This window comes from Nothobranchius furzeri, chromosome 3 (genome assembly GCF_043380555.1).
Source record: "Nothobranchius furzeri strain GRZ-AD chromosome 3, NfurGRZ-RIMD1, whole genome shotgun sequence".
NCBI lineage: Eukaryota > Metazoa > Chordata > Actinopteri > Cyprinodontiformes > Nothobranchiidae > Nothobranchius > Nothobranchius furzeri.
This window is the reverse complement of record NC_091743.1, coordinates 64,113,403-64,131,585: the sequence shown is the minus strand read 5'-3', so window position 1 is coordinate 64,131,585 and position 18,183 is coordinate 64,113,403. Positions and strand designations below refer to the sequence as shown.

Sequence of the window (18,183 nt, the reverse complement as noted above, 5' to 3'; positions counted from 1 at the left end):
GACATGGTGCATTATCTTGCTGGAAGTAGCCATCAGAGGATGGGTACATGGTGGTCATGAAGGGATGGACATGGTCAGAAACAATGCTCAGGTAGCCCGTGGCATTTAAACGATGCCCAATTGGCACTAAGAGGCCTAAAGTGTGCCAAGAAAACATCCCCATACCATTATACCACCACCACCAGCCTGCACAGTGGTAACAAGGCATGATGGATCCATGTTCTAATTCTGTTTACGTCAAATTCTGACTCCACCGTTTGAATGTCTCAACAGAAATCGAGACTCATCAGTCCAGGCAAAATTTTTCCAGTCTTCAACTGTCCAATTTTGGTGAGCTCGTGCAAATTGTAGCCTCTTTTTCCTATTTTTAGTGGAGATGAGTGGTACTTGGTGGGGTCATCTGCCGTTGTAGCCCATCCGCCTCAAGACTGGGCGTGTTGTGGCTTCACAAATGCTTTGCTGCATTCCTCGGTTGTAACGAGTGGTTATTTCAGTCAACGTTGCTCTTCTATCAGCTTGAATCAGTTGGCCAATTCTCCTCTGACTGCTAGCATCAACATGCTTTTCCCTTTTCAAACCATTCTTTGTAAACCCTATGGTTGTGCGTGAAAATCCCAGTAACTGAGCAGATTGTCAAATACTCAGACCGGCCTGTATGGCACGAACAATTGTGCCATGCTCATATATATATATATATATATATATATATATATATATATATATATATATATATTACATATGAATATATATATATATATATATATATATATATATATATATATATATATATAATATATATATATATGTATATATTTAATATATATATATGTATATATATACATATATATAAAATTATAAAACAATGTTTTTCATCTCTGTTGGTGTTGGGTTAAAGATTTTCAGATACGTCATATATCATTTTTTACATTTACTTATACCTAGTTTTGTCAGTCACAGACTCATCATGGAATACTGAAGAACAATGCAAATTGTTGTGAGAAAATGTGGCTTTGTAGCTATACAGGAAAGGGAGTTAACCGCAAGACGTTCTACGGACCAAACCACATCAATGACGAAGGCAGATAGGGAAGATAGAAACAAAAATGTAACAAATAACCTGGAGGTATGACCAGATAAGACGTGTGTGTGCAGGTCTGTGGTAAGGAGAGCTTAAAAATCTGTGAGCATCTGGAAAAGCCCCAGAAATGCATCAGGAGTCAGGCGTCCTTTCATTTCCCTCCTCTGTGCACAGGAAAAGAAAAGCTTTTGACTTTAATTGAATGGGTGTGGCTTATACTTCCTTCTAAACAAGTGGTCTCTAAAAGAACCAGAAGAAGAGTTGTCAACCATTTTTTCTCCAATGCGGGCAGCTAAAAGTGCGGGTTCACGAACGAGATGCATTGGTTTCGGCTGAAAATATAGAAGATGGAGATTTTTTGCAAATCTCTAAACAATGTCGTTGGATTAAAAAAAACTCCAGATTTCTGATTTAAATAAGAAAAATAGGTCCTTGTACAAACTTTTTTAAGTCATTCTATTCAGCTCTACAAGCTATACTTCTGTCATTACACTTAATGACAGTGTTTCCCTTAAACAACAGGCTGCCTGTTTGGCTTTGTTGTCATTTCATTTGAACACAAGGAGTTGGGCTTGTTTCCTATTAAATACTGACAACCTCACATTTACAAGAACCTGGAAGAAACATCAGAACAACAGAACGCATGTAGTCACAAATGGGTTTGCAACACAGTTTATTTACAGTATGTTTTCATGTCCTCACATAAAAGGCAAATGTTATATGAAAAACTGACTGAACAAAACCTTGTACCAAAGTCAAGGCTGGAATGCATGTAAAATAACAAAATAAAATGTATAAAACTTTGCAACTTTGCAAAGCTGCTCCCAGGACGGTGCAGGATAACAGAGATCACTGTTAATGGGGAGACACGCCGTTCAACTTCCGGACCACGGGTCCCCGGAAGAACCAAGTAATGAATGCAAGTCAATGGGGTTAAAAACGCTATTTTCTAATCCCGTTTGTTACGTGCCCTGGATTTTACATATGATGTCCGTGAATTTTAAAGACACATTCTGATGCCAAGAAAGCGCTTATTTTTGAACGGGTACAAACGTTATTTTAGGTTTTGTGTGAAAATACGTCCATAACTACAAATGTGCATCACCAAATTGACATAATCAAACCAGACATGCAGAAAATCTGAGGAAAATGGCTGTAAGTTTAGCTACCTTCTTCAGGAGGAACTACTATACATCTGGCCCTGTGATAAGTAGCAGCTAGGCTGGGGGCGAGGCGGTTATGTGGTGATGTTATATATGCAATGTACCTGATTTTTAGTCATAGTAAATTACAAAATTTTTACAAGCTGATTAATCTCTAAATATGTGACAAGCGTGGTCTAAACACACATTACTTTTCATTTAAATTGATGTGCAACACATGTACAACTGAAGTCGTGAGGCAAAGCTAATTTGAAAACAGCTTTTGGCCCCATTCACTTGCATTCATTTTTTCACTCTTCAGGGCACCCAAGAGCCAACTGGAAGGGCAGGAGACCCAGTTTGTGTCTGTGCTGCAGGTGAGCAGTGGTGCTGTCAGTAAATAGCAGCTTAAGCAGATGTGCATGTAAAATGTAATTTAAACATCAAGCTCTCGTGTTCTGTCATGGCTTTAGTAAAAAATTTAGTGTATTTGAGAGGTTATCTGAACTTCAGCAATGTAATTTAGCTAATTTATAATACTGCTAAACACAGTGAAGTTAAAGTAATCCACCTCGAGAAAAAAAATTACTGATTATATCTGAACAAAGTCAAATATAATTCTCTTTCAAACAATGAAGAAAGTTAATACAAGTTGACCACATAAATGTGATCATTTCTATAATTATCTTATTCAATTTGATTATGAGTGGCTGTGAGAAGGGCTCACAAAAGAGAAAAATAAGTTTTAAAATACATTTTATAATGTAAAATCACCAGTTTTAGTTAAAGTTAGAGTCACTTTAGTCTTCACACACTGGTGAAATTCTTCTCTGCATTTGATCCATCCCTGTGGGGAACGGTGAAATGCAGCTGTGGCTGTGCTCGGGATCTATTTGGTGGTTTAATTAACGATCACATGGGGACTTTACTTATTAAGCATTTATTTAACTGAGCAGAAATTAGCAAAATCTTGATTAAATGCAGAAAAAATATAATTTTGTTGTTTTTCGAAAAGATATTAGAAAAGATGAGAGTGATTTTTTTTAGTCAGAAGGTATTGCTCTCTAGATCCTGCACACTGATGATTGATTTCTCGTTTGGCCCTCACATGGGTTGTGGTGCAGTTGTTTGAGGGAAAGAATATCAAATGTTTCAGGATTTGTAAACACATAAATGTATTAATCAACATAGCTGCAGGGATTCCTGATCATTCAGCGTCCCTGGGACACATTTACAGGTGCTGCCATGTTGTGTATTGATTATGAAGCTGAAAGCTGTGCCCACTGACCCACAATAATTTCTTTTACAAAACAATGCCATCAGTTTGCCGCAACACTGTGGCAGGATCAGGAAAGCCTTAGGTCATTTACAAGTGCACGGTGGCGTTTAATGTGCTGCAACCGTGTCCTTTTCACAAAAGATTACACAATGGCGGCATAAAGGGGGTGGGTTCTCCACTGCCGCGGACTTCCATTTATCTTAGGCCTAGTCCACACGTAGCCGGGTTTTTTTTAAAAACGAATATCCGCCCCTCCAAAAACTTGTATCCACACCACCTCGTTTAAAAAAAAACTCTGTCCACACGTACCCGGATAAATACGTTGTTAAGGACATGCCAGACCTGTAGGCGGCAGTACTTCCCCCGTTCTTAACCTCGTCCTTCGTCTGTGGTCTTCCGCAAGGAGCAGTAATTCCGCTTGCAAAAACAAACAAGCAAAAAGTGCTTGGACAATTGATAATGCGAGCGCAGCTCTGAAGGCTTCCATGATGCCGGCTAGTGTAAACACAGGTCGCACACGTGATGTTAGCATTTTTTTGTCGCGGAAAGTGACGTTGCGGACCTTAAAACTCCGGTTTTGTCTGTCCACACACAGACACCCAAAACGGAGAAAACGCAGATCTTCACTTTGGCCGCAGTTTTTAAAAAGATCCGTTTTCGTGTGAAAAAACTCCGTTTTCGTGTGGATGACAGGCCAAAACGTAGAAAACGTTTTGGCAGATCCCCGGCTACGTGTGGACAGGACCTTAGACATGGCTTGCTTTTTATTGCGATCAAAGCTCATTAGGTTTTTTTAACAAGCCACTTCCCGAGCGCGGCTGTGTCTGCAGCTCACCGCTCCCCCAAGGGATGGGTCAAATGCGGAGAACAAATTTTGCACAAACACCTGTGTGTGTGACAACTAATGGGACTTTAACTTTAAAGTGTCATGGTCCGAGGTGAGCTCATTCTCTAATCAGCCTCTGCAGTCATTCCAGGTGAGCGGTGTTTGAATGAGACCAGCTGCAGCAGATTCATCATCAGCCACTGCTGCTTAAAAGAAGGAGGGAGACCAGTGCTCAACGCCAGTTGATTACTCCACATGGATATCTCCAGTTGGATATTCTCCTGCCACTCACTCTCTAGGAAACTCTAGTCTAGTTATATTATTGATTACTCTACCTGACGTTGGCTCCTTGTTTTTCTCAGATCCTGCTCAACTTCACACTTTCAGCCATACTCCTGGACCTCTCTTCAGCCTGCATCTTCCTTCCCACAGTCCTGTTCACCACCGCTCATCCACCCCCCCTGGAACCCTTATCTTGACCCCACTGGACGCTTGGATCCTGCCACCTCAGACCTCCACTCCACCTTCCAACCACCAGACCTCCTACTAATCCAAGATCTACTTGCACGTCCAGTTCTGCCCCCTCCTCCTGCTTCTCCCAGTTTGGGACACTCTAGCTGTGCATCGTTTAATAAACCTTTGTTTAATTTTACATTTGTCTTTTGTGTTGATTCTGCATGTCTTGGGTCAAGCACGTAAACCCCAACATGACATAAAGGCGTTTGTCCCCGTGCAGTCTCGGGTGATCTGACCTCCAGCTCTAACAGAATAAAGCTCCAGGAGCCCTGCATTGCTCCAGATTATCATCTCCGCTAATTCTGTTCACGAAAGCTAAACTGACGACCTGTGCTTACTTAAATTTTCAATATAGTTGCCGGCTGTAACTCGGGAGTAAAATCCCACGTGATCATGACACCACCCTCTGTTGTGCCAGTCCCATTTATAAGACAGAGAACTACTGCAATATTACTACCAAGTGAGGCAGAACGAATACCATAAAATTCGCATATCATCACCATGCCGGCATGGCGCGTTTAAGATGCACCTTTCTAGTAATATTATGTTGATTTGCCAGCATTGTGTATCTTCTTAAAATGGCTAATAATTCATGGTGTTCTCAGTATGAAATAGCAAATTACAACCAAACACAATAGAAAAAGGAATAATTGAAGGCATAGCAGCCAGCTGTGGTGTTTTCTCTTTTATGCAACAGATTGTGCTTGCATACACGGAGGGGGTGGAGCTTGCAACTTTTTGCAGCTAGCTGCATGTGATGAGAATCTACACCAATATAAGAATTTCTCCGCAGTAGGCTTGTTTTCACCATCTGAACTTCCAGGTAATTTTACTGGCTATAGTGACTCCCCTTTTAAAGAAGCCAAGCCTGGATGCAACTTGCCTATCTAATTACAGACCTGTTTCCAAACTTAGTTTCTTATCAAAAGTTCTGGAGAAAGTTGTTCATGCACAGCTACAGGATTATCTGTCCATACGTCACATTTCAGACAAATTTCAGTCTGGGTTTAAAGCACGGCTAGCACTGAAAGTGCACTTCTACGAGTGGTGAATGACTTATTAATGATCACTGATTCTGGCAACTCAGCTGCTTTAATGCGGCTAGACTTATCTGCTGCTTTTGACACCATTGATCATGATATTCTGTTGTCTCGATTAGAGTCTTGTGTTGGTATAAGGGGCACAGTGCTTGATTGGTTTCAGTCTAATCTACAGGACAGGTCTTTGTCTGTGAACTTGGGAACTTTTACATCACCACCAGCACCTGTGACTTGTGGTGTTCCACACGGTTCCATTTTAGGGCAAACACTTTTCTCACTGTATATTTTACCATTATCCTCTATCTTCGCCAGACACAACATTACTTTTCATTGCTTTGCTAATGACCTTCAGATATATCTCCCACTCATCCCGGATTCAGCAATTTCCTTAATGGCCTGCTTAGCTGATTTGAAGCAATGGATGTCAATTAATTTTATGAAATTGAATGACCTGAAGACAGAGATTTTAGTTTTTGGCAGTGGAGACCTGTTAAAGGGTGCGGTGAGCCCACTTGGTTCCCTTTCAGATTTTGTAAAACCTTATGTGGAAAAACCTGGGGTGTTTTTATGGATGGTTCGTTTAAATTGGACAGACAGATAAGTGCAATGGTCCAGTCTGGTTTTTATCACTTGAAGCAACTTGCAAAGCTTAGGTGCTATTTGCCGGAAACCGTCTTTGAACATGTCATCTCTTTGTCTCCTGTCAACTAGATTACTGCAATTCCCTCTACTATGGATTAGGGCATTCCTCCTTAAACCGCTTGCAACTGGTTCAAAATGCAGCAGCCCGCCTTTTAACAGGTACAAGGAAGCATGATCACCTCCAGTGCTAGCTTCCCTTCACTGACTGCCAGTGCGTTACAGGATTCAGTTTAAATTGTTGCTTTTTATTTATAAATTACTTTATGGTCTGGCTCCTCCTTATATAGATGATTTGTTGTCACCCTACACTCCTGCCAGGAATTTGCGGTCGGGCTCACAGTTTTTATTGTCAGTTCCAAAGGCTCGCCTAAAGACGAGAGGAGATAGGGCTTTTTCTGTGGCCGGTCCTACACTCTGGAACAGTCTTCCTCTGCAGATCAGGACCTCACAAAGTCTTCAAGTCCTTGCTTAAAACTCATTTATTCAACCTGGCTTTTATGTAGGATGATTTTATTTTATTTTGTCATTGCCATTCTTTCTCATTTTTATTGATTTTTATAATTGTGTGGTATAATGCTGTTTTATCCTAACTTGCTAATTTTTGTGGTTTTTAGTTATACTTGTTTGCGATTTTATCTTCTGTGTTGTACAGCACTTTGGGTTGCAGAAGCAATAATAAGTGTGCTTTAGAAATATATGTGACCTTGACCTTGGACTCCCTACGACTTGCATGTGGGTTCATTTCACCACACCAACCCAAAAAGACTATTTTCCGGACCCTTTTAGGACCCAATCTAGCACATGAACACGGGTATGTACTCAAAAAGGCCTGGTCGTCGCTGGGCGGAACCTGTGGGTAATTCATGCTGATTGGTTGTAACTCAATAGGTAATGAAAGCAAACATAACCAAACAACTGTCATTTGTAAAACTGGTAGAGTTTCAGGTAAAGCAAAATGAAAGAAAAAGATTAGCAGTGTTGATGCTGCTTCAAAGTCGTAGATTCTAAACTCCCAACGCAGAAAATCTGATGGAAATTCCCCCAAAGTTCTGTAATTTATGACGCTTGTGGTCTCCTACAGAGTGGTGCTTCTTCTGATCATGGAACGCTGCTTTTTACTTCCTACAGGGATGTAAAATCCTTTGTTGGATCCTTTGTTTTATTAATGCTTAATAATCCACTAAGTACCGTTAATAAAGACACCCTTACTGTAAAGTGTTACCAGAATGTTTACTTATGGTGTCATTTAACTATCTTTGGACATTTTTGTAAGGTTTTCTTCATCTAATGTGCCAGAAAAATTAAACGGCGCCCTGTCCTTTTGGGTTTTCAGGTGATTATTTGTAATTTTAGATAAATTGGCCATCTAATGTTAAGAAAAGTTTGGAAAATGACTAACAAAAGCGCCATGCAGTAGATCAAATTTCATATAAATGATGCAACAGACGAAAACACATGCCTAAAACTGGTCAATTATTAATGGAAAACAAATTCTGGTAGTAAACGTGAATTTTGTGAAAACCTGAAGGAAGAAAGTAAATAGCTTATTTAAAAAACATGATGCCTGTAGCATTCATTACTTGTTTTCCTTTTTTTTCTGTCAAGTCACATAAAAACGAGGCAATTGGCCTGTTGGTTTCAGGCCTGAAAGTGCTGAAATCATCTTTGGATGACCGTGTTAGTACCTTCTGCTCAGCATGAGAGGGAGCACACTCATCAAAAGAAGCACCTCTTCTCAAAATGCTGGCACACGTTTGAAACCCTTTTCTGAGTTTCGGGGTCCGTCAGAGCAGTAAAATTCTGAGACGGGGGGACGAGACGGCTCAGATGAAGGAGATTCGTAAAGGAATGTTGGGAGAATCTGTCCTGTGTGGAGGAGAATGATGGGACACCACATGTTCCACCATGGCGTGTTTAGACATGTGCTTCATCAGGTATGTCTCCTGGAGGGGAAGAAGATTGCAAAGCAGTCATTTACTGCAGTTTCAGCTTTTAAAGCTCACGTGAAAGCAGAAAAGAAAAACAGGTCAGACTCACCGAGGTGTAAGCACGACCACACAGGCTGCAGCAGTAGGCCTTTGCATTTTTGATGGCGTGTGCAGACAAGTGGATCTGCAGCGAGGCAGAGTCTGAATAGGCACGAAAACAATTGGAGCATTTGAAGGGCTTGTCTTTGTTGTGTTGCCTCTGGTGGGACTTTAAAACAGAAAACAAACACACAAAGTGACTATTTGTCTTAAAGAGTGTGGAGACAAGTTAAACACAGACAGCAGTGCTTGGGCAGCTGGTTCAATACCTAAAGTCATCCATTACGGACATCTTCATTGTGTTTGTGACTTTACGAACTGCAATGGCAGGCTTTCAGCATCAGGTTGTGTTCTTCATAAATGAGGTTTGGTGAGATATTTGATCAGTCTTGTTGATGGTCTGAGACAACCACCTGCTACTGAGGTCAAGAGGAGGATGCTTAAGTAGAGATTAGTGGAAAGTTTTTTTTAAGGTTTAAATTAGTGAGTAAATATTAGTCTTTTACCCAAGCAGTCAGCTTTACATGAAACCTGACTTTTCCATTACAGATAAAACACAATCATGAATGTGATAAATAACAAAAAAAAATTATAAAATAAACAAGCAGAAAATAAATAAACATCTGAATACACAAAAGGTCATGGAGAATCAGAATCAACTTTACTGTCATTGCCTCAGCACCCTGAAGCATTGTAATTTGTCTGAAATTTGAAGACTGAGCAACATGGTGGTAGCCACTAGTCTGGCATATGTGAATAAAATAGTCTGGCCACAACCCATAGAGAAAGCTCAGTCTATGGCGAAATCTATGGTTGTGTTTCAAACCGTCTTTGCATTCTATATTAGAAAACAAACACTGTAACATCGCTACGAATGGCAGTCAACAGGGCAGTCCACACTGCTGAAGAAGACACAAATACACCCTTTTTCTACATAAAGGACATAGTACTTCTGCTCTTGACTCAAAGAAAAGCCCGTCTGAATAGCTTTGATTCAAACGAGCCACCACCATCTTTGCTTTTTTCCTCAGTCACAGTAACATCTTGCCCAACAAACCGACAGAGTGCTGTGATTGGCCCACAAAACCAATAGAGCACTGTAATTGGCAAGACACAAGACTGGACAAGTCTGCTGAGGCTCCAATGGAGCATGCCAAGGCCGAACTGCAAAGCTAAATCATTTTGCTACTTCTGCGGTCCATCTAGAGTTATAGGCTAGCATCATAGTGCACCTGGTAATGCTTTTTCCTCGCAGCAAGAAGGTCACAGGTTAAAACCCTATGGCCTTTCTGACTGAAGTTTGCATTTTCTACTCAAGCATGTGTGGGTTTTCCTCGGGTACTCCGGTTTCCTCCCACAGACCAAATACATGCATGTTAAGGCTGGTCACACAGCTTACTTTGTTTACTGTGACAACATGCGTTCATATATCAGGGCTGAGGGATGATGGCTGACCAGAGGGGTGAGAGTTCCTTGACCATGTTTGTGTTTAAAGTTAAAGTCCCATTAGTCATCATCACACACTGGTGAAATTACATCTTTGCATTTGACCCATCCCCATAAGGAGCGGTGAGCTGCAGCAGTGGCTGCACTCAGGAACTATTTGGTGGTTAAACCCTCCAATCAAACCCCTTAAAGCTGAGCGTCAAGTAGGGAGGCATTGGGTCCCGTTTTTAAAGTCTTTAGTATGACCCGCCCAGGATTAGAATCCTGATCTCCCAGTCCCAGGGTGGACATTCTACCACTGGGCCACTGAAAATCTAGCTTGTTTTGCAGATTTGTCATTGCAGTACTTAGTCTAGTTTATACTTTTCCATCAGCAAGTTTACACTCAGACGCTTGCATGTAAATGGAGACATTTTCCCTTTGGTGTCTCAGTGTTATGAAGCAGTTCTCCACCAGGACAGCAGGGGGCATGGTCATTTTCTGGCGGGTCTGCCTACGATTTCAGTGACATCTCTGGACGATGACAGCTTATTTAGTTAAATTTTTAAATGCAAATCCATTCAAAGAGCAAAAGCCAACAGAGAGACTTTTCATTGTGCTGGAACTGCTTGACTTTGAGCAACAACTTCAGTTATGAAGAATTCAATGGGAGCGAAGGAGATGTTGGCGTTGGGGGAATGTCCATCCACTGAACAGGACAAGGCAGCAAATACGCAGCTCTTGTTCAACCTTTGAGGGACAGTGATGGTGAAATGTACTTCAGATACTTTCTTCACCACACTGTCAACACAAACATCGTTGACAAAATCAAAGGATGTGTCATCAAGCCAGAAATGATCTTTGGCTGCTGATGTGCACTCTGTTGCATTTGACGAATGGTTCAAAAACTGGGCCCTACTCCACCCATCCTTGCATTGGTGCTGTCAGTCTTCTCACCCCCACAGTTTGAGAAGTACAAACTAGGCTTTAGGCACCAGCTCCCTGCAACCATGAAGAGGAAAAGTGGTTTAATACTGTGACAGCAGCATATTAGGTTCCCGGCTGGAGCATGGTTTCAGTATTTATGTTGAGGCTCGGTCATCAACAATTTAAAGCAGTCTGACGACAGTGTTGCTGCATCCTGACTTGGACCAGCAGGCCTTTGGGTTGGTGAGGAGGAGCTTATGTAATAGGTACCAAACATCATCAGGATACTATTGGAAAGGGCGTATTCTGGTATATGTTATGTGAGACGCTACCCACCCGTTATGCTGTGTTGCTCAGTCTAAGAATGCACAATCTTCACAAGCTATACCACTTTGTAAAGGAGACTAAAAAGCACATTAAAGTCCTTTCATCCAGAGTGAAACATAAAACTTTAAAAACAAGATGTTAAACTGAATTTAGCTCTCACACCTATATACGGCATTTAGACAAAATATTACCAAATTTTCTGTTAAGTGAAAGTTCTCATTAATAAAAGTGAATGTTTAAATATTAATTAGTAATAATAACAATAACAGCAAGGTAAAACAAACTGAATGTTGACCGTATTCAAGCATATCGTTTGTGTTAATGTGTGCCTTGATTTGTATGTGTAACTCCTTAGTGCAGTGGTTAAGGCGAAGAGCAGATAACAGTAGGGTTGTTGGTTTAATCCCAGCCTCCCCAACTGCATCGCTCCCCTGAGAACTTCCATGAAAAAAATACATAATTTATCTCACAGGGACTTTCCTGGTTAAACAAATGCCAAACAAAGAGTAAAGTAATAGTTCCCTCTGGTCCACCCACCCACCCCCATTCATATACACTGAATTTTAGTTTGGTCAATAAAAAAATGTTGATCATCGCCGATTGCAAATAAATAAAAATAGATTACAAATTAATTAAATGTTTCTGAAAAATATTTACATTTTCCAAATTACTAATTGCTTTTACCACAACAACTGCAATGGTAGAAGTAAATGAATATTATCTTATATCATATCATAATATATAACATATTAACCATGTTCATGATTCTGTAAATTAACCATTTTCAGTCTGGTTTTGTTTTAAATTGATCAGGAAAAGGCTCAGCATAAGTGCAGAGGTTTCTTTGTCTGGCATTTTAATATAAAATGATATTTCCTTAACCAATCTGCAGACTCGGCTTCAGTGATCTGTTGAAACTAGAGGAAAGCTGTGTTTATAAAAGAAGTTAGGAGGTTTATATTTGAAATAAAACTCTGGTGGTGAAAGCAGATGTGTTTACCTGCAAATTGGACAGTTGGGTAAAAGCTTTTTCACATCCTGGATGGGCGCATTTGTACGGCCGCTCACCCGTGTGGATTCTGAAACAAGGTAAAGTGAGTTGGCAAACCAGATGGACAAAAGGTTAACAAAAACCAACTGCTAACTCAACACCAAGCAACGAGCAACGGACACAAAGACGCCCTCAAACTACCGCTGAAACAGGAAAAATGAGAACATGATGAAAAATACTGTACATTTATTTCAATAATTCTACTTAGACTAAGAGAACATCTAAAACAGTGGCAGTCAATTCTGGGTCTGGAGGGCCAGCAGCTTTAATTTTAACCCTGTTTCAACAAACCTGATTTTAATCAGTAGTTAATTGAGAGGCTTCTGCAGCGCAGGTGATTCAACCACTGAGGTCTAGTCCACACGTAGCCGGTTTTTTTTTACAACGAATATCCGCCCCTCCAAAAACTTGCATCCACACCACCTCATTTTAAAATAAAACTGTCCACACGTACATGGATAAATACGTTGTTAAGGACATGCCAGACCTGTAGGCGGCAGTACTTCCCCCGTTCTTAACCTCGTCCTTCGTCTGTGGTCTTCCGCAAGGAGCAGTAATTCCGCTTGCAAAAACAAACAAGCAAAAAGCGCTTGGACAATTGATAAAGCGAGCGCAGCTCTGAGGGCATCCATGCTGTCGGCTAGTGTAAACACAGGTCGCACACGTGATGTCAGCATTTTTTTGTCGCGGAAAGTGACGTTGCGGACCTTAAAACTCCGGTTTTGTCTGTCCACACGCAGACACCCAAAACGGAGAAAACGCAGGTCTTCACTTTGGCCGGAGTTTTTAAAAAGATCCGTCTTCGTGTGAAAAAACTCCATTTTCGTGTGGATGACAGGCCAAAACATAGAAAAATATCTACGTTTTGTCAGATCCCCGGCTACGTGTGGACAGGGCCTGAATCAAGTGTACTGGAGCAGAGGAACCACTAAAACGTGTTGGATACTGGCCCTCCAGGACCAGAGTTGAATACCCCTGATCTAAAGGCTCAGGAACCCTTTGCAGGTGTTTTGTATTCATTAGCTGATTGGAGTGTGACACTTTGGGCCAAGAATATTTCACCTTTTCACAATATTCTAATTGTCTGACATTTAGAATTTGGGGTTTTCATAAACTGTAAGCCATAATCATTACAATTATAACAAATAAAGGCTTGAAATATCTTACTTTGTATGTAACGAGTACCTCATAGCCTAGACTTCTAGAAAGATCATAGCCGCAGCTTGCCACTCTAGCCTCAGCAGGCCAGACCAGTATTTAGGCTTGTCAATCACAGCGCTTTATCGGTTTGGTGGGCCAATCACAGAGCTCTTTTGTTTGGTGGGCCAATCACAGAGCTCTTAGTTTGGTGGGCCAATCACAGAGCTCTTTTGTTTGGTGGGCCAATCACAGAGCTCTTAGTTTGGTGGGCCAATCACAGAGCTCCTTTGTTTGGTGGGCCAATCACAGAGCTCTTGTCGGTTTGGTGGGCCAATCACAGTGCTCTATTGGTTTGGTGGGCCAATCACAGCACTCTTAGTTTGGTGGGCCAATCACAGCACTCTTTGAGTTTGGTGGGCCAATCACAGCGCTCTCTTAGTTTGGCAGGCGGGATGACGCAACACAGCAGAACAACTGGGATTGCAGCCGCTTGTTTAAAACGGCTTTGGCTTTAACTTTGATCTAGACTTGGGCTTCTCTTTGAGTCAAGAGCAGATAGAAGTCCTTAATTCAGAAAACAGATGTATTTGCAGCTTCTTCAGCAATCAATGGTGGACCTATATATATATATATATATATATATATATATATATATATATATATATATATATATATATATATATATATATATATATATATATATATATATATATATATATATATATATATATATATATATATATATATATAGGATGACTTGCCAGGCTACACATTTCATTTATTAGGTTCCACTTTTTAACCTTATGCTGCAAGATGATTTCTCACGAGATTTGGAGAGATCTGGCTGCTGCCAGGTTATCCCCTTTTAAGCTGAATTACATAAATAAATTAACTTTTGAATTTCACCCTTCATAAAAATTATGTTTCAGTTTCTAATTATTTTTCCTTTTAACACAAAATAGGTTTCCTTGTGACCATACCTAATGAAAAAGTCCAGGTGTCACCAACTCCAGTCATGGAGGGCTACCATCCTCCTAGTTTTCTGTGTTTCCTGCTCTGCCACACCTGAATGAGTAATTTAATCCTCTCCTTACCTGTTAATTACTCTTTCATTTCAATCAGGTGTGTAGGAGCAAAGAAACGGCCAAGATGTACAGGATGGTAGCCCTCGAAGACCGGAGTTGGTGATCTCCTGGTTACTCCCTTCTGTCACAGCTGCTGCCTTCTGTCATTGGGTGTTTTAATTGGGTAAAATTAAACATAAGTTGATTTTGGTCCAAACCAAGTTTAGGGCACTAATCCTTGCCCGTGTGCAGATTTGTGCTCTCTATCGTGCTGGAAACGATCAAGATAATGCCAGATAATTAAATATATTTCTCTGTTAAAAATGAAAAGTCTTAATCCTTAAATTATAGTGTTGTCTCCATTAATCCAAGCTCACATGCAAATCACTCTCCCATCTGCTCTTTCCTGAGGGTTCTTAGTGTCTTTGTTGTCCCGTTTCAACTGAGGTGTTTTGTTCTCATACCCAGAGGTGAGTAATGCAGTCAAACTCTCAGAGGATCAGGTTCGAAGCTGCACTCTCTGGAGATTTGAAATCTGAGACCAACTTCTCTATTCATTGTGTTGTGTCTCTCAAACGGCAATTTGTGAAAAAGAGGAATTTGCTTTATAGTTCAGAAAATTGTGAAATTTTAGATTTTGCTTTCATGTACACCGCTAAAACACAGAAAATTAAGTTAAAAGAGTTGAGTCTCTAAACCACTGTTTAACCTGACCTATTACCCTGTGAGCATCAGATGAAAGTGTGCATGGCAGCACCACTGGATAACATTCAGCCCAGGGTCTTAATTTTTCAACCGTACTTGTGCACAGATCTGTGCATATTTTGTGCAAAGGAACAATTTTATGCTATATGTGGTAATGTTCACATGAGAACAGCTCTGGCCATGCGTACAAACCAAGAGGCAGCCATTGTCTGAATTGTGTGAAGCCAACCAGGGAGTGATAAAAATTGTAGTCCTTCTCACACCTGCTAGGTGCTGGCTCCAAAACAGAGAAATCTCAACGCCTCCTATGTTAAAAAAAAGGCCAACTTCACAGCAAGAAATTGAATAGGCGGGAATGGTGAGAAAAGACCCAATCAGAGTCTGGAGCTGGCCATCGTTTGAACAAGCTACCAGTAACAGCGGAACTATTTATGTCGAAAAGGAAAAAATGTCCATGGCTGGGAGTAAATGCAGCAAATGTGACAATCTGACAAGAATTTGCTTGGTGAGGACACATGTGGGGTTTTCCCACAGTGTTATGGCAGTAGCAGCAGGTGTGGGAGTGTGGTTTGTGAGGTCAGGAGTAGATTGCCGCTGAATACAAGTGACCACTGCATCTTTCATGAATCTGAATTTCGTCTGTTCAAACGAACGCTTTACATTTCATTCATAGGATGGGAAATGAGACAATTTCTACGAATGTTTGATAAATGAGGACCCTGGTATAATCACAGTGTTGGGTTGATTTTGATGTTTTTATGTGTAAAAAAATTGGCTTGAATTGTTTGATTATTTAAAAAAGTTTTAACCCAGAAATGTAAACTTGCTTTAAGATACTTTTTCTTCCCAATTATTTTACTCAAATATAAAAATAAAAACTTTCTTACACTTGTGTCACAGTAATGACTTCAAGTTAAGTTTTAACACACCTTGTTTCATTGAACTACTGTAGGCGTTGGGAAATTTAATAGATTTAATAGTTTAGCTGAGCTCTTGAGAAAACAGTAAATTACAGGGTGTGACTGAGTCAATTCAGCTCTGGTGCAGCAGGAAGAACTGCTTCAGATGGCCAGTGAAGATGTCAAAGGTCAGACCTGGTGTGCTGCTGCAGGTGGGAGAGCTGGCGAAAACATCGCTCACAGTAGGAGCAGCGGTACGGTTTGATGCCCAGGTGAATGCGCAGATGTTGGGCCAGGTAGGACGCGTTTGCAAAGGTCTTGGCACAGTGAGGACACTTGTGAGCCTTTGCCTCTGTGTGTGTTTTAGAGTGAATCTGCATGTCAGACTTGGAGAAGTAGGTCAGCGGACAAACTTTACATCTGTGGTAAGAAAAGAGCAGAGCAGGTGAAGAAGCATAAAAACAGAGTGCATGAGAAAAGAATATATAGATTTTATAGATCATTCTCAGTATATGTGACTTGGGTCACAGCTATTGCTTCTGCCTAAACCTATTCAGTCATGAGATACCAAATAGACACCATATACAAATGAATGCATATGTTAGTGAGAAATGGTATTTGTATCTATTTGTATGACATGTTATTGTATACATTATCTTAAGATGACTGACTGAATAAATTGATCATTCATTCATTCATTCATTCACTTAAGGTCATTTTACAAGTTTTATGAGTGTTATATTTTGAAATATTTATATTGCAAGTCACCATATACTACATAATAAAATAATTTACATTTAAAGTTTTTATTTATGCAAATGAACCTGAATTGTACAGTTTATCAGGTGCAAAAGAGTTTTTATTTTGTAAAAGTCAGGAATTAACTGATTTTTATTCAATCATTAGACATGAAAGGTCTGAAAACCACTGCCAGCTGGCAAAAACATTCTTGGCAAGGCTGTGTGAGAAACGATTTCCCTTCTTAGGCCATCATATGTACTCAGTAAGAAGATAACTACAATTCCTAAGCAATTGTTTATTTTCCTTCTCAAAGTAAGCAGTTTTACAGATGGTCAAGTATCAAAATTACCGATAAATGAGACAATAACGCTCAAAGAAATACACGAGCCAACAACTGCAATCTGTGATGCCTATTTTTGTCCTTATCTACACTTTATTTTGACATTAGTTTGTTTTCTACCTTGAGTTTCAGTCTCTTAATCTGCTCAAGGTGCAATACTAGGTTTAAACAGTAGGTGGCACTAGCAGCATAGAAACAGAATTAGATAGCTTCTTTTAAATGTTAAAATGACCTGAAATGAGAACAAATAAAACCGTTCTAATGCAGCAGCTACAGGTGTGATTTCAGCTCCATTTTTCTAAACCAAAAAGTGTGCTGGAATGAGGGAGTGAGAAAGAGGGAAAAGAAGATCCAGCAACTTCCAGCATGGTAGCCAAGGGCTAGCGAGGCACCATCAATCCAGCCTCCATTTTCAAATAAATTCTATGATGCTCATTGGCCAACAATTCTCCAGTTTTCCATAGCAACCAAACAAGATTAGCTGTTCAGTTGCAGGAGTTATATTAGTGAGTCTTTTGGAGCAAATTCTGTTTAATGGGAGACAGCTGTTGAATAATCTGAATGCATGTATAGGCACACACACTTAAGTAAAACTGACACATCTATAACAAATATAAGTATGTCTATTGTATATTTTTTTACTTTTTAGATTTTTTTCTCCCTTCAAGTCAAGGAGAGCAGCGCCCCCAATGGACAAGCTGCCACTGCTGGAAACCCACAGCAAGGCAGTCTATTTAGAATTTAAACAGTATTGTTTCCTGGTCATTAACCTGCACACTTGTGTTTTATTTTCCTCCTTTTTGTTCATCCCTTTTACTCATTGTGTTTATATTCTCTTTAGACACATTTTTCATGATGGCAACCCTCTGCTTTCCATAATGTTTCCATGTTTTGCATGGCTAGAAAGAAGCTGGAGAAACAGCTGGGGCAGAACAATGCTCGTGGGGCATGGAGAAACACCACGGGCCACAGTGGTGCCAGGGAGTGTGATGCAGGGGACAAGAATGGGGCCAA

At 40.3% G+C, this 18,183-nt stretch overlaps 1 protein-coding gene across 3 annotated transcripts in view; it reads right to left on the bottom strand.

Annotated features, from left to right (window-relative positions):
- Nucleotides 1–1,734: 1,734 nt before the first annotated feature.
- Nucleotides 1,735–18,183, bottom strand: part of znf362a (zinc finger protein 362a) — a 23,829-nt gene continuing 7,380 nt past the window's right edge. For 2 of the 3 annotated variants that reach the window (XM_015959029.3, XM_054730050.2), the window contains exons 6-9: nucleotides 16,284–16,508; nucleotides 12,230–12,308; nucleotides 8,561–8,719; nucleotides 1,735–8,466 (exon numbers count right to left, since the gene is read on the bottom strand). In XM_015959029.3, the coding sequence (XP_015814515.3) occupies nucleotides 8,347–8,466; nucleotides 8,561–8,719; nucleotides 12,230–12,308; nucleotides 16,284–16,508 (583 nt within the window). In that variant the 3' untranslated portion in view covers nucleotides 1,735–8,346. The remainder of the gene's footprint in view (nucleotides 8,467–8,560; nucleotides 8,720–12,229; nucleotides 12,309–16,283; nucleotides 16,509–18,183) is intronic. The other variant, XM_070549386.1, reaches the window with a different exon arrangement.